This window comes from Phyllostomus discolor, chromosome 5 (assembly GCF_004126475.2).
Source record: "Phyllostomus discolor isolate MPI-MPIP mPhyDis1 chromosome 5, mPhyDis1.pri.v3, whole genome shotgun sequence".
NCBI lineage: Eukaryota > Metazoa > Chordata > Mammalia > Chiroptera > Phyllostomidae > Phyllostomus > Phyllostomus discolor.
In genome coordinates, this window is record NC_040907.2 from 23,270,690 (window position 1) to 23,287,944 (window position 17,255).

General features: G+C 41.3%; 1 protein-coding gene across 1 annotated transcript in view; it reads right to left on the minus strand.

Annotated features, from left to right (window-relative positions):
* PSMB2 (proteasome 20S subunit beta 2) overlaps window positions 1-17,255 on the minus strand; it is a 34,273-nt gene that overhangs the window by 1,556 nt on the left and 15,462 nt on the right. Inside the window, exons 4-5 of the mRNA XM_028513463.2 lie at window positions 2,251-2,413; window positions 696-745 (exon numbers count right to left, since the gene is read on the minus strand). Coding sequence (XP_028369264.1) covers window positions 696-745; window positions 2,251-2,413 — 213 coding nt within the window. The remainder of the gene's footprint in view (window positions 1-695; window positions 746-2,250; window positions 2,414-17,255) is intronic.

The following is a 17,255-nucleotide window of genomic DNA, read 5'->3' on the forward strand; positions in this document are numbered from 1 at the left end:
CTTCTCTTCCTCACCCTCCATTCATCCCCCAAAGGCTCTGACTCTTCGGAGCAGTACTAGACTGGGTGGTAGGTCCGAGTTCCTGGCCTCACAACCTAAAGGCTACTCTCCCCTTCTGCCCAAGGCTTCCTAGTTGCTGTCTATGGTCTCCTGCATTCTCAGGGGAGCCTTTCTCTCCAGGACTCAGGACCCATGCACTGTTGAAGGGAGCAGACAGTACGACAACTGGGGTGGCACAAGAACAAAGCAGGTATAAAGTACAGGGAGCACTTCTTAAAGCACGGCCCAGTCACCGCCTGCAGCAAAATCTGGGGCTGCTAGTTAAACTGTTCTCAGGCTCTGACACCAGGACGAGTGAATCAGAAGGGGGCGTGGCCAGGGCAAAACAGTTTGATTTTTAAAAACCAGTTCCTCGGATGATTCTTATACATGCTAAAATTTGAGAACCACTGGTCTGGATGAACCAAAAAGAAAAGTAATTAAACTGTAAAACTGACATCAATGAGGAGGTGACCCATAAGAGGAAAAACTAAGCTTATTACCCACCAAACTATCTCTGGCAGCAACTTCACATCTAGTTAATGGGTACTTATTGGCAAGGGTCAGAAAAAATGTAACTGAGGAACAAGAACAATATTGGCAAAGAGACAAAACATTCTTTTCAGTGCTTTTGGAATCCCCGGGGAGCTACTCACCTCCTCCAGACACTTCTTGAGAAGCTCCACGGCCATCTCTCGTGAGATCGCTGCAAGAGAACACAGGGGCCAAGCGCTCACGGGGCTGCCGTTAAATCCAACTCTCCGCCGCAACTTTCGATTGAGTTTCAGACTCCTTCAGGTCAGCATGTCACACAAACGGAAAAGCACCCCCCCAATACCCCTAGCCTTCTAGCTAGCAACAAACTTTTTCCATATGCAGTTGAGGGTGCCCCAGACCCCATGCTCTGGCAGCCACAAGCCATTGCAAATTGATTTGCTACAGAGAAGGGTAAGCATGACGGAATTCTGCCCCCCTTGGCAGGGGCCTGCCTCTACAGAGGTCCAGCGGCCTGCCTCTTTTTTTTATAGCCCATCCCCCCACCTTACCCCCAAACCCCCCCTTCAGACCAGGGCTTAAACCAGTTCCATCTGCCCTAGCCAGCTGCAAATCAGGGAAAGGGAAGACAGGGCCAGAGTTTTAGCCTCCCTTTCCCAGCTGGGTCTCAGTTTAACAATGGAAAGAGGATTCATAGGATGGGGCCGAGACTCATAAAATCGGAGCCAAAGGAACTGTCCATGGGCATGTCAAACCAGGATGACACATTACGCAGTTAGGCTTCAGGGGTGGCTGGTGGTTACTCTGGTGGGCCAATCAGCTGTATTACTGACAGATGCCAAATCCAGAAACAGTCACTAGGAGGCCAGGCTAATTCTTTTCAGGATGTGGCCTGGAGCTCTGGCAAGGCTGGGGGTGAGTGAGAGGGCAGCACCAAAAAAGGAATGAATAAGCCAGATTTTTGCTATACTGACAGGGAAGAAAAGAATGTAAGAAGAGAGGTAGTTATCTGTGCTGCATCTATAGCCTGTTAAAGCCAAGACCCCCAAGTGCCTATTGCGCACAGTGGCTAATGTCAAAGTTGGAATCGGGGTCAGAAGATAGAACTTAGCACAAAAGCATCCCTGTGTCAAAGGCTTTGCCAAGCTGACAGTTCATTGACAAATAGAGAGCCAGCTTTATCTTGCAGGAGGGGGTGGCCATTAGGTGATAAAAACCAAGGGAAGGGCCCAGACTAGTGGCCTTCAAAAGCTCTGACATTTAAGCAAAGAAATCTTCAGTTGTCATGCTGGGGAACTGTTCATTCTCACAAGCTCAAAACAAGCACAAACCACTTGGTTTATTTGCTCTTTCTCTACAGCTTTGATACTAATAAGCATCTATGCAGGGCAAAATGAATTTAAAAAATGAACTTTTGTAGCTGAAGAATTAGTTTTATTCACTATTCCAACCCCCTTTTAAAATAAGTCAAAACCCAGCTCGGGACACATGCAGTATCTCATTTTGTCTGGTCAAAGAGGGACTTTTATCAGCTTTTCAACAGCCCCACTGACCTACAGGAGAAAGCAGCTTCCAGAGGGTACCTGAATGTGCTTCTTACGATCCCTCCTCTATTCAAGCCTCGGCCACCCAACTCCAAGGAGTAGTGCACAAAACCAGAAGGCAGCTGAGGATGGAGCTCTGCTGCTTTTCCCTACCTATGTTGCTGGAACTTACTTGGTTTATAGTACCGGTCCAGGATACTAAGAGTCAGGAAGGCACCATAGCCATGGGCTGCAAAAGGGGCCTTGGCCAAGGCTGCCAGGTAGTCCATGTAGTAAAGCGCTGGCCCCTCGTGCTCATCGTAGCCAGCCAGGAGGAGGTTGACATGATACGGGGTCTGCAACAGAAAGTCACGGCAAAGGGATCGTCACAACAGTACCACCCCCATCGCTTCCCATGGCCAATGGCAACGTTCTACTTCTCGGTGAATAAAATAATAGCAACTAAGGAAATCATAATGAAAGTTAGAATTTAGAGAAACTTAAAGGACGTAGATTATGTAAGAGTTTAGGGAAGTCAGCTTGTTTTCTTTGAATAGGAGAACACTGGGAGCATCCTAAGGAACTTTAAGGTGTATGAAAAAGCTGCTTTCTTCTTCCTTTTTTTTAAAGATTTTATTTATTTATTTTTAGAGAGGGAAGGGAGGGAGAAAGAGAGAGAGAGAGAGAGAAACATCAATGTGCGGTTGCTGGGGGCCGTGGCCTGCAACCCAGGCATATGCCCTGACTGGGAATCAAACCTGCGATGCTTTGGTTCACAGCCCACGGTCAATCCACTGAGCTACGCCAGCCAGGGCAAGCTGCTTTCTTCTTAAAGCCTACGGACCAGAACCTATCACAAAGCATTTTAAAGGCAAACCATGGGTGTTTTTGCGTCTCTCCTAATTGCTGAAATCAACAAATACAATTTTTTTAAAAATTTAAGATTTTATTTACTTATTTTTAGAGAGGGAAAGAAAGAGAGAGAGAGAAACATCAATGTGTGGTTGCCTCTCATGTGGCCCCCACTGGGGACCCAGCCTGCAGCCCAGGCATATGCCCTGACTGGGAATCGAACCTGCGATGCTTTGGTTCGCAGCCCGCGCTCAATCTACTGAGCTACGCCAGCCAGGGCCAACAAATACAATTTTGAGTGTCAAGACACAGACTAAAGAAAGCAGAGGCACCAACCTCATCATTCTAAATAAACAGGTGCAGGTTGAGCACTTGAACCAAAATCTTAGGTGGTTAGCTGTATTTCTCATTATTAAAGAAATAATTCTCAAATATGTAAGTCAAATCACTAAACTTGTAATGCAGACAAGAGTAATGGAAGTCCATAACATTAAAAAGAAAAAACATAGAAGAACTGTGGATTTAGGTGAAATGCTAACGTTTTTCTAATATAACGAGGTTCCTGTAAGATAACCAAGAAGTAATTTTTACCAGTAAGACAAATAAAAAGTAGTTATAACTTGGATTTATGGGTGTCCTTTCTTTGTTTTACCTGCAAGTTCAAGAATGCAAGTTCCTACAGAGAACCCTAAGTCTGTCTTGTTCTTCATGTCCAAATGAATTCTTTTTTTCTACACCAGGTGGACCATTTTCCATGTTAAATTCAGTCTGTCTATGTCCCCAGGAATCAGCAGCAAGACTCACATGTTATATGGCTTGCTTTTGCTCTGTAAACTGTATCTGCCTCAGTGAGCAGGTGGTAAGGAGCCCTTGCCCAAGGTTTTGTGCCCATCCCTAAAATACCTTTATGCCCCCTATTATAAAGCATAAGGGAATAACAACTAATGGTCATAAAAGCGGCATCTTACATTCTTTGAACACTGGTTAATGTGGGCACTTGGCAGCCTGAAGAAACTTATATTAGAAGAACACATGAAAATATAATATATAGTTATTTGAAATTCAAAGCCAGCTGTGCTAAGTAACATCTACCCACGATTACCCAGTAGGTCTAACCTGCAAGCAAGTTTCTGCCGTGGGGATTAGATGGCTGACATTCTCCAAGGAGTAGGAATTGACCAGCAGTAGTCAAGTCTTCTGAGAAAATAATTACCTGCCTATTACATTTCCCAGTAGGTAGTGTGCTACACTCTGCCAGGCTCTGGAACTCTCTGCTGCATTCTGTGACTATGTTCTTAGTACATAAGACCTTAGGCAAGACACTTAACCCCTATGAGCTTCTGTTTCCTTATGTGTAAAACTGGGTTAATTAATCCTTCCCCTTTCTATCTTCTAGGGAGTGTGGTGAGAAAAACTAATAGAGGTGAGGCATTCCAAACTCTGGAAGAAAAGATATACTAGGAAGAAATTCCTAGTATATTAGCTACACTCCAGTCTCCTTTAGATAGCATTTTTTAAAGTGTGAAAACAGTACTGTAAAATGAGGCAAACATAAAATACCTCAGTGTTCTTACAATTAAAATTATAATAACAAAAGGGGTGCAAAAGAAGCAGGGGAGAAAATGGGGATTCTAACAAGTTTCCCTTCTCAAGAGATTCAATACTACAGGCTCTTCCTTCTTACTTATCACAAAATAATTCATCTTTTTGCTAAGAAAATGACTCTACTCTTCTTCCTTCATTGACCAAAACACCCACTGTATGGGTAACCAAAACAATGTTATCAAGTTGCAATGGTGTATTAAGGATCCACCCGGATGTTCACCTAACCAGCAGACCCAGATTTGTTTGGTCTCCAACGAAGATCTTGCCCATACCGTAAGATTAAACTGTATTTAAAACAATTAATGTGATTTTAAAAGTCACCACCAAAAGACTATACACGACACTATGTCAACAGAATTCCAAAAGCTAACTGTATTGCTTAATTGCTCTATATGATATCATTTATTTATGCTCAAGCATCTGACAACACACACACTTGTCAAAGTCGGCAGTCAGAAGCTACAGCACGCGGCATACAAGACAACTCACAAATGATCGTGTGACTTCGAATTACCAACTTTTGCATGTGTGAGATGCTTAAGCATAAATAAATGGTGTTATCTAGACTAATTAAATCAATACATCTGTGTAACAACTTGCAGTTTCTGAAATTCTTCTGACAATGCTCCATCAAAGCTCTCTGGTTCACACTGGTTTTTTAAAATTTCAAATAAAGTTTGTGTACTGTTGTATATTGTCACTCCTCTGGGAATCATGGTGTTCAAAGCGACTAAACCATACTTATGGGGTTCCTGACTGTTACATTCCTTCACGTTCACGATTCATTACTGTTTTATTGGAATGAGACAAATTCCAAGCCATTCAATTTTGTGCTAGTCTTACAGCACACACACACACACACACACACACACACGTAACTGCTTGTGGTGTGTTTAGGGAAAAACTTAGAATGTGCAAGATCCAACCAACCTATTCAAATACTTATACCAATCATAAGCTCCATGAAGTTGAGATTGTATCTGGCTTGTTCAATGATGTATATGCTCAACATTTGTTGAGTGAATAATCATCATACCAGAATGCATTACATATGTTTTAATGTAGATATGTGGCTAATGCCTAATATCACAAGAGGAAAGATTAAGAAATCCACTAAACAAATGTCAGAAAGTGACAGGCCCTACTTCTGAGAACTGGTTCAAGTTTAAATCAATTGCCAGCCCCTCTGTGAAGGCACATATGTTGTTGCTTTCTGCTAGACTCCTGGGTTCTTCTCTTTCTACCTCCCTTTAGACACGGGCTCCTAAGTAAAGAAAAAATTCAGCTACGGGTCAGGTGTTCAGAATTAAACAAGAGCATAAGTAAATATCTCAGAAGAAACAGCTGGGCTACACTGCAGAGTTAGACCTGAGCTTGAAATTTGACTCTATTGCCAGATGTGTGGCTTTAGAAAAGTTAATCACTTAACCTCTCATTTCCAGTATTTTCACTGAAAACATGGAAAACTACCTACTACAAAAGGGCTGCAGTGAAGATTCAAAGAGATAATGCTTATGAGGAGCACAGTGTCTAAAACAGTAAAGGCTGAAAAAAATGCTAAAGTTACTACTAGGGAAACACACCCATCTATGAAGTTCACAGTGTCCACATACTCAGGAGAAGCCCATCTACTCCTGGCACTTGAAATACGAGATAAATCCCTCATACGTCTTCATAAGGGGACGTGGAGAGATGTTTACAAAAAGTGCCTAGACCCTGTCATAGTCATTCTATGCTTCACCTCTCTTATATTGGACAGAAATCTCTCCTTCAGGCAGGAACAGTAACCTACCTGGAGGAGACACCAGAGGGTCTGAGAGGATGGTGGAAGGAGGACAAAGACAGGCAAATAATGCAAAAAAGGAACAGACCAAAATGATATACTTCCTGGATTATATATGTTCTGTTCTGGAGACCTCTGACCCACAATCTTCACACACATGCCCCAAAAAATAAATACAATACTATTCATTAAGGCCTCTACTTTTATAATGAAAAAAAAGTAGAGGCAATATAAATGTCCATTGAGAAGATGGAGGCATAGATAAAGACATTTCGCCTCCTCACTAAGCTACAGAAGAAATTACAACTGGACTGCAAAACAAGTATCACCCACAACTGCCAGAAAATCGAGCTGTATGGAAGTCCAACAATTGAAGATATAGAAAAGGTACATTCACCCGAGACAGGTCCGCTCTTCTATAATAAGCCACGCTACTAAGACAGGAAGTCAAAGCAGCCCTACCTAATACACAGGGAGGCTGCCAAGTTGAGTAGACAAAGAAATATGGCCCAACTGAAAGAACAGAACAAAACTCCAGGAAAAGAATTAAATGAAATGGAGATAACCAACCTATCAGATGCAGAGTTCAAAACACTGGTGATCAGGATGCTCAAAGAACTCACCGAGTATAGCAACAGCATAACAAAGACCCAGGCAGAAGTAAAAGTTCCATTAAGTGAAATAAAGAAAAATCTACAGAGAACCAAAAGTAGAGGAGATGAACCTGAGCATTAAATCAATGATCTGAAACATAAGGAAGACAAAAGCATTCCATCAGAACAGCAAGAAGAAAAAAGAATTCTAAAAAATGAGGATAGAATAGGAAGCCCCTGGAACATCTCCAAACATACCAACACCCAAATCATAGGGGTGCCAGAAGGAGAAGAGAAAGAGCAAGAAATTGAAAACTTACTTGGAAAAAGTAATGAAAGAAAACTTCCCTAATTTGGTAAAAGAAACAGACATACAAGTCCAGGAAGCACAGAGAGTCCCAACAAGTTGGACCCAAAGAGGACCACACCAAGACACATCATAATTAAAATGCCAAAGATTAAAGATAAAGAGAGAATCTTAAAAACAGCAAGAGAAAGGCAGACAGCTACCCACAAAGGAGCTCTCATAAGACTATCAGCTGATTTTTCAAAAGAAACTTTGCAGGCTAGAAGGGACTGGCAAGAAATATTCAAAGTGATGAAAGGCAATCACCTACAACCTAGATTACTCTATCCAGCAAAGCTATCATTTAGAATTGAAGGGCAGATGAAGTGCTTCCCAGAGAACGTAAAACTAAAGTTCATCATCACCTAGCGTTTATTACATGAAATGTTAAAGGTATTTATTTTTTTTCTTTTATTATTTTTTTTTATTTTTAATTTTTATTTTTTATTTTAATCATTGTTCAAGTACAGTTTTCTTATTTAAGAAAAAGATGAGCCCTGGCTGGTTTGGCTCAGTGGACTGAGTGCTGGCCTGCAAACTACAGGGTCACTGGTTCAATTCCCAGTCAGGGCACATGCCTGGGTTATGGGCCAGGTCCCCAGTTGGGGGAGTGTGAGAGGCAACAGATTGTGTTTCTCTTCCTCTCTTTCTCCTTCCCTTCTTCTCTCTCCAAAAATAAGTAAAATATTTTTAAAAAAGAAGATGATGATCAAAACTATGAACATTAAAATGGCAACAAAGTCACAACTACCAACAACGGAATCTAAAAAAAACAAACATAGCCAACAACCAGAACAGGAACAGAATCATACCTGTGGAGAGCACTTGGAGGGTTATCGGTTGGGAGGGAGGAAGGAAGGGGGAGAATGGGAGAAAAGGTGCAGGGATTAAGAAACATGAATTGGTAGGTACAAAACTGACAGGGGGAGGTTAAGAATAGTATAGGAAATGTGTAGCCAAAGAATTTATATGCAGGACCCATGAACATGAACTTTGTATAAGGGGGGGACTGCTGGAGGGAATGAGGGTACTGGGCAGAAGGGGGCAGAGGGGGAAAAATTGGGACAACTGTAACAGCATAATCAATAAAAAATATATATTTTTAAAAAGTGCCTAGCACACTGCCTGACACATACTAAAATGCAGTAAACAACAGTTTCCTCCTCTTTCCTTCGCAGATTTTTTTCAGCGGCCCTAAGGTGTTTATTGTCAAAAACATTCACAAGCATTAACACTTAGGGCATATCTGCTTTTTAGTCAACCACTCTCACCTATCTTGAGATTGACACAGGCATGGAGACAGAGACAAGATTTTCTGGAAGTCTTAAAAAGCAAAACCAAAAACATCCTACATCCAGATTTGGAGAGTAAATTACCATTCACTAAGTACCTTCATGGTGTTTCTGTCCTTACAGGTTGTTGTTACAGGTATGTCCATCCTGAGTGCTAAGCCTCCCTTTCTAATTTTTCACTAGACTCCTCCTTCCCCATGATCAGTATTTATGTGAGAACTAGCCAATGATTCAGAGGAAATGGGAACACTAATCAATCATGAATGAATTGCTAGAACCCCCTTTTACAAGGTAATCCTTATACTGTGATGATATAATTTAGTTTTGCCTGTCTCCACTATTCTAATTGTTTAGACAGCAAATCTAGGTGATAAAGTTATGAGGTCCCCATGGGGAGAAACTCCATCTTCTATGTATGTTATATGTTTAAGCATCTTCCACAGCAAAGGCCAGGGCTGAATACTGTATGTAATTGTGAACTAACCAAACATCCAAATGACCAGTAAATGAATCCAGATATTCAGCTGAGACACGCTCTGTCCAATGCAGCAGTTTGCAGTGCAAACACCAACAAGCTTAAAGCTCTATCTAGCTAATACACTAAGAAAAAATTTAAATGAACCATCCTGGGAATTTAAAATGAATTTTAGCTTCTAAAATAAGGTACCACAAAAATTTTGCCTTTTTTTTACAAGTGGGAAATAAAAAAACCTAGACAAATGTGGTACCTTTTCCTTCCTTAAAAAAAAAAAGATGACATAAACTTATTTTTGAAGTGGCAAGCTTTAAGTCATTTTGAGATTTCCTCATCCATACAATAGGATAAAAACAGGGTACATCACATGGTTGCCAGAAGGAGAAGTGGGGAGGATATGTAAAAAAGGTGAAGGGATTAAGAAGTACAAACTGGTAGGTACAAAACAGTCATGCGGATGTAAAGTACGGCATAGGAAATATAGTCAATAATATTGTAATAAATATGTATGGGGCCAGGTTGGTACTGGAAATATCAGAGAGTGGGGAGGAACATTTTGTTGAGTATATGATTGTCTAACCACTATATGGTACACCTGAAACTAACACAAAATATTGTAATATTGAATGTTAACTATAACTGAAAAATTAGACTTCCGGCCAAGATGGAGGCATAGGTGGACGCACCGTACCTCCACGCACAACCAAGATTGGAACAACAATTTAGAGGCAGAATAACACCCAGAACTGACAGAAAATTTATCCGAATGGAAGTCAGACAGCCAAGAAGTTGAAATAAACCCATTCATCCAGACCGGTAGGAAGGGCAGAGACGAGCAGCCGGGCGCGGGTTGTGGCTCAGGTCGTGGTGCGGAGAGCAGGGAGAATTGGGCACATAAGGCAACCGGGAGTGCATAAGGCATCCGGGGCACACAAGATCACAGCGGGTGGACCCTGAGTATGCAAGCGTCAGCTGGCAGACCCAGTGAGGTGGCGATTGTGGAGCAGGACAGAGTGCACAACCCAGGATCCCAGGGAAGGGACTGAGGTCCCACGGAGAACAGAGCTGCCATTGTTCCCTCTTGACCCCGCCCTCACATACAACGTCATAATCTAGTGACTGGGGTGCCCAGCCCTGGTGTACACCTAAGGCTCCACCCCTTACCATAACAGGAGTGACCAGACCAAAGGGAAAAAAAAAAGAGAGAGAGAGAGATGGCTCAAACAGAAGAACAAATCAGTGTCCCAGAACTCATCCTTTTGAGTGACCAAGAGATAGCTAACCTATCAGATGCAAAGTGCAAAACACTGGTGATCAAGAAGCTCACAGAATTGGTTGATTTTGGTCGTAAAGTAGATGAACAAATGCAGGTTACCATAAAAGAAATGAAGGGAAATGCACAGGGAACCAATAGTGATGGGAAGGAAATTGGGACTCAAAACAATAGAGTGGACCAGAAGGAAGAAAGAAACAACCAAAGAGGAAAGAATGGAGAAATATGAAGTCAAAAAAATGAGGAGAAGCTTAGGAACCTCCAGGACATCTTGAAACATTGCAACATCTGAATTATAGGGGTACCAGAAGGGGAACAGGAAGAGCAACAGATTAAAAACGTATTTGAACAAATAATAAAGGAGAACTTCCCCATTCTGGCAAAGGAAATAGACTTCCAGGAAGTCCAGGAAGCTCAGAGAGTCCCAAACAAGTTGGACCCAAGAAGAAACACACCAAGGCACATCATAATTACATTAGCCAAGGTAAAAATGAAGGACAGAATCCTAGAAGCAGCAAGAGATAAGGGGACAGTAACCTACAAAGGAGTTCCCATCAGACTGTCAGCTGATTTCTCAAAAGAGACTTTACAGGCAAGAAGGGGCTGGAAAGAAGTATTCCAAGTCATGAAAAACAAGGACCTATGTCCCAGATTACTCTATCCAGCAAAGCTTTCATTTAGAATGGAAGGGCAGATAAAGTGCTTCTCAGATAAGGTCAAGTTAAAGGAGTTCATCATCACCAAGCCCTTATTACAGGAAATGTTAAAGGGACTTATCTAAGAAAAAGAAGATAAAAACATGTATAATAAAAGGACAGCAAACTCACAATGATTAACAACCACACCTAAAGCAAAACCAAAAGAAACTAAGCAAACAACTAGAACAGGAACAGAACCACAGAAATGGAGATCACATGGAGGGTTAGCAACAGGAGAGTGGGAGGAGGAGACAGGGGGAAAAGGTACAGAGAATAAGTAGCATAGATGGTAGGTAGAAAATAGAGGGAGGGAGGGTAAGAATAGTATGAGAAATGTAGAAGCTAAATAACTTATAAGTATGACACATGGACATGAACTAAAAGGGAGAAGTGGGTGGGAGAGGCTGTACAGGGTGGAGGGGAGTGAAGGGGGGAAATAAGACAACTGTAATAGCATAATCAATAAAATATTTAAAAAAGAAAAAGAAAAATTAAATTAAAAAATTACATGCCAACAACTTGGACAACCTGGAGGAAATGGATGAATTCCTAGAAACATAAAATGTTTCAAGACTAAATCGTAAGAAAACAGAAAATCTAAACATAACTGCTAATGATATTGATTCGGTAACAGTAAAAAACAAACAGTGTACATCATTATAGGCTGGTGGCAAGGTTTAAACAAATAAACATAAAGGGTCTGATGTAATGCCTGATAACATACTAATAATACAGAATCAATGCTTCTCTCTCACACTGATATATTTCTCTCTCAAATCAATAAACATATTATGAAGATGTTCCACAGAGAGCCAATAAAATTATTCACCTTTTTTGACTGCTAAAAGGGATACAATTTCAGCTGAGGAAATTACCCAATAAGCACATCTTTTTTTTAAATCTTCACCCAAGGTATGTTCATTGATATGAGAGAGAGAGAGAGAGAGAGGGAGAGAGAAATAAACACTGATATAAGAAACATCAATCAGTCACCCTCCCCGTAGCCCAGGATGCACCCTGACTGGGGATGGAACCTGCAAGCTAGGCATGTCCCCCTACTGGGAATCAGACCAACAACCTTTTGGTGTACAGGATGATGTTTAACCAACTGGGCCACCTGGCCAGGGCAAGTACATCATTTATGTACTTCTCCCTGGGATTGAAATAGATCTCCCATGTACCTCTGAGTTCTGCAGAGCTGATCACTTCCCTTGTATATTCAGGAATGGAAGGTGTACATGCAACAAACATGCAAACTTTCCTTAAGTTAGGTGGAATGTTTCCCTCCCTCCATCTCTTGTGCATACAACTCCTTATATATTTCCTCTCTCGTGAAAAGGAAATACTGTGGTAATTAAGAGTGTGAAATTCCATAAATTTTACAGCTAAAGAAAACAGTTGTGATAAATACACTGAAACAACAAAATCAGTGATGAGAGTCTGGGCGGTGACAAGCAGCAGTGTGACATCTGGCGGAAGCCAAAGTCACGGCAAGGGGGAGAGAGGTGGGCGTGAGGAAGCATCCTGCCGAGCGTGGACACAGAAAAAGAGAGGAATTGACAGTCTTGCTTTGGAGCCTGGCCAGCCTTTGCCACCTCTAATTGAATAGGAAGACATGGCTATGAGAGGTGCCTTGGAGAACGGTGCAGTCTTTTGCAATGTGCTGCACCTTGGAACATTAAGCGGTATGTGAAGCATACTTCCATTCCTGGAGGGTAATTTGGAAGGCAATACGGACCATCAATGGGACAAAGAGGTTTGTCTAGTGATGAGAATGTTTTAATATAGGCTTCTAAATACCTTAAACAAAAACTGGGAAGTGTCTGCTATTTCTTTTAGAGTAACCAATTGTTAAAGCTGCCTAAATAAAATTCTACCTTTGCCACTGAGAGTACTTCACAAAAATGCTTATAGAGTTAGAAGGGATCTTTGCTCAATTAGTTTATCCAACATCTTCAAAAATGTGGGGACTCAGCTCAAAGAGGAGACAGTGACTTGCCCTAAACAACACAGCTAATTAGTGTTAGAGTTGGGACCAGAATTCAGGCTTCTTGAGTCCAAGTCTTGTGTGCTTTTCTAGGAAATCATGCTGCCTCCACAAAATGGAAATTAGTGTGAAAATATGATTCAATATGTAAATGTCAGTTTCACACTCAAATATTTCAAAATGTACTATTTTGCATATCAGCATCTATTGTTCTCTCGTTCATGTATACCTCACATGACCAATAATGTTTTAAAAGAGCAGGTTTAACACCAGACCACTATGACTCCTCTGAAGGGCCTAAAACGATGTAAGACATACAGAAGGTACTAATAAACACATATGATAAATAGATACCAACATCTTAACGGCTCTGCCAATACCCAAATTTTCAATTTCATTAACAAATGAAATCACTAACGAATGAAATTACTCTCTTCTTACACTGGTGCTCAGAACTCTGAATCAAGAGCTTGTTTCCAATAACCAACAGGATTTACTAGCTATTTGCTTTAGGTGGGTTTGGTGGTATCACTTGCAATGTTTACTTTTACAAAAAAAAAAAAAATCACGAAGATTTCAGCAACTTCTAACTGTCCTCATGATCTAGTAAGTACCTTTTCCAGCTGAAAAAGATTACAGTTCTATGGATGCAGATGGGGCTGGGAAGACCTACCTATCTCTAATGCTAAGCAATGCAGAATTATTTGTATCCTGACTTCCTCTTATCTCTATTGTCTATATGTCTATCGTTAATCCTCTTTGACACAGTCTTTTTTAAGGAAACCCATCAATCCTTTTCTAATGTCAATGATGACTATGCCTTAACTAAAATGTACACAGTTTATAAAAGGCCTGAACCATGTCCTGTGAGAGTTCCCTGAGACAACACAGGATAATTACGAAATGGATAGATGCCCCAGTCAAGTTCACTTCGCATTTGGAATGTGAATATATTATAGATTCAATAAATATTATTTGGCATTCACTCTGTAAGAAGCATCATGCCAGGTGATAGAGATGGAAGCCTGAATCTGGAAGGAGCTCACAAGGCAGACAGGGGTACAAAGGATTCCAGATGGAGGAAAGAACGTATGTGAAGGCAAATAAACAGCGGGACATGGAGTGTCTGGGAAGTGGTGAATATGGGACTGGGATATACCTAGTGAAATAGGTGGTTTCAGCAGCAAGCAGAGAGAAAGTGGAATGACAAGAACTAGGACAAATACTGTCCTTAGCTTCCTAAAGGATAAGAACTTCAGCCCTGGCCAGGGTGGCTCAATTGATTGGGGCATCGTCCTATAAACTGAAAGGTTATGGGTTTGATTCCTGGTCAGGGCACATGTCTGGGTTGCAGGTTCAGTCCTTGTCAGGGTGCGTGCGAGAGGCAACAGATCAATGTTTTTCTCCTTCTCCCTTCCTTCCCCCCCTTCTCTAAAATCAGTAAATGTGTCCTCGGTTGGGGAATAAATTAGAGTAGAGTAGAGTAGAATAGAGTAGAATAGAGTAGGGTAGAGTAGAATAGAATAGAATAGAATAGAATAGAATAGAATAGAATAGAATAGAATAGAATAGAAACTTCAGTATATAATCCATGGAGGAGCCAGTCAAAATTAACCCCACTCTCCTGCCAACCCAAGGTTTTTTCATGTCTTAGAGCATTGCAGAAGCAGTAGAGATAAAGGGGAAGATATTTAGGAGGCAGAACTGACAGGAATTAATAATCACTAGACCAGAGGATGAGAGAGAAAGGGTTGTTAAAAGGAATCTCAGTAAGGGGAAAGGTGGTACAGCAAATGTAAAAAACTCAATTTGGACCCAATGAGCTTACATTGAGCTGTCCAGAGGCAGCTGGAAAAAGAAAAGAGTGTACAGCTGAAATTATGAGAATGAAGAACCAGCTAATTAGAAGGCTTTATGTACACAAACACACACTCCTACGTTTATACGTGGAAGGCAGTGCATGTTTACAACTGCAACAGCACCCTATGGCAGAGGTATTCCTAGGCTGCCAATGAGAGTGCAAAGAAATTGAGGTGATGTATGCATGTGGGAAAGTACAAAGAAAGTTTCCGTGAAGAACGCTGAACTGAGTCTTAATTGGCAATTAAGAGTTGGCCACTGGGAGATGTGGAAGGACATTCAAAGCCGAAGGAGCAGTGTGGTGGTGGAATGGGCAAAGGCAGAAATGCAAGAGAACCACAGCCGGTAACGGGAAGTGCAGGTGGTTCGTTACGAAGGGGAGGATGTGAGGGGAAAGGCGGTGAGAGGCAGGTCTGGAGAGAGAGCAGGTGAACAAGATGAAGAAGACAGAGGAACCGGGAGGCTAATCTCCAAGACTGTGAACTTGTAAGTCTTAGAGAGCAGTCGTGGGGAGCTGAGGAGAAACTGGACTTTTTCGCCTCCATAATCACAACCTGGGACCAGAACTGTCACCCACCACTGCCACTCAGAGGGGGAAAAAAGGAGCTATGGAGTTGGAAGGTGAAAACAGTTTCCTACTAATCCTGTGACTGAAAAAAAGTATGAGTTTAAACTGATCGAAATCGGAATACCACACTGAGCTTCACAACAAGGAAGTCAAATTAAACCGATGGCCTCCCTTCTCTCTCCCACGCTTCAGGTACCTTTGTCTTCTGTAGCACTGAAAGCCAAGCTGGCCCATTATAATTCTCACACTACACTGAGAAAAAGAGAAAGCAAATGTGCCTCAAATGAAGCAAACCTTTTAATTCTCAGAAGCCCAACACAAAATAAAAGGAACACAACTCTGAAAGTGAGACTGACTAACCAAGGTTTCCCTTTTCTCTGCCTTAGGTCATTCTCCACAAGTGTATTTAGTGCACCCGTCTGATGCTGGTGCATGCAGAAATCGTAATATAAAAATTTGCCTTTCATAATGATTAGCTTATGTTCAAATATCTTCATTTAACACTCTGGTGAAAATTCTTAAAATGGTTGAGGTTTTTGAACTTAAGCTCAGGAATGTTCCTGCATTTACAACCAACATTTCAAACTTTAAAGTTAAAACACCCTTTAAATTATTCTTTGAATAAATTATAATTTTAAATGCTGTTAAGTCCTAAGATAGGCATGTGTTTTTGTGAAAAAACTAATGAAGACCTGAGGTCCAATGTGCCTCTAGCGCTTTCTGTTTGTGTTCCCTGAGGTGGTCACTTGGCCTGGGAGCCTCCAGCGCCCGCACAAATGCAAGGGGCGGCACTGCACGCCTGAGGCTGTGAGCAATGAGAAGCACTCCCTGCATTCAAGTGCCCGGAAGATGGCCTAGTGAGTAGTGGGTGCCCAATAAATACCACCTGAATCCGAATTTTAGGAGCAAAAATTAATAAATAAGTAAATAAAAAAAATAATTGTGTATATTTCAACTTTTAGTAAACTAGACCTTAGAGTTACCCTTCAATAATTCCAAAGTATCTGTAAATTTTACTACTCTAAAGCCATGACTGACCCCAAGTTTGAACGGTTCTCCTATTAAAGTTGTAATCTTACCGTAATTAGAACTTTAGAAATTTAATGAGTTGAAATGCAACATGGCACAGATGCCTTATTATACCAACTAGTTAACACAGTATTTGTTTTCTACATTAATTTTACTTGCTAATCAAAAATACTGCTTTCTCCAAATGACATCAAAATAAAATTGCTGATTGTGCAATGGTAAAACCAACAACACCATGTCTGCAACAAGGCTACTTGAATTCTCTTTTTAAATGAGCTGGCGGTTTCCAGGAAAAACGTAAGACTCCATATACCTTTCGGTCAGTTCTCAACAACTCAAGAGCAAAAGCCGTGCTTTGTGCGCAAGGCATACAGTAACTTACACTTCCCAAACATGCTGTGAGCACCTATTAATGTTGAACATCAGAGCTGATGCGTCTCCCTGAGTTAATAAATAAGTGTGCTGAAAAAAACTAACACGACTACACATGATTGTATATATTTGGATGTCCATAGCAACTACATAGAGAGTACTAAGGAAATCCTGGGAAGCACACTATTTAGCAGCCCTTCTATTAGAACACAGTGCTTCCCATTAGCAGCCCAATTCAACACAAGTCACTCCTACCTGTTCAACAGACATGGAAGTTCCTCATTAGTCTCCCTGCTTCTTTCTCTAAATGCTCTACCAAAGAGCAACCAATGGTCTGACCAAATTCCACCTGATCATGTTAACCCCTCTTAACTAGCAAGCTTCCAGAGGGTCCCACTGCTATCAGCATAAAGCTTTTTCCTTCAAGTTTTCATCAAGTGGACTACCTTTCTAGTTTCAATCTCT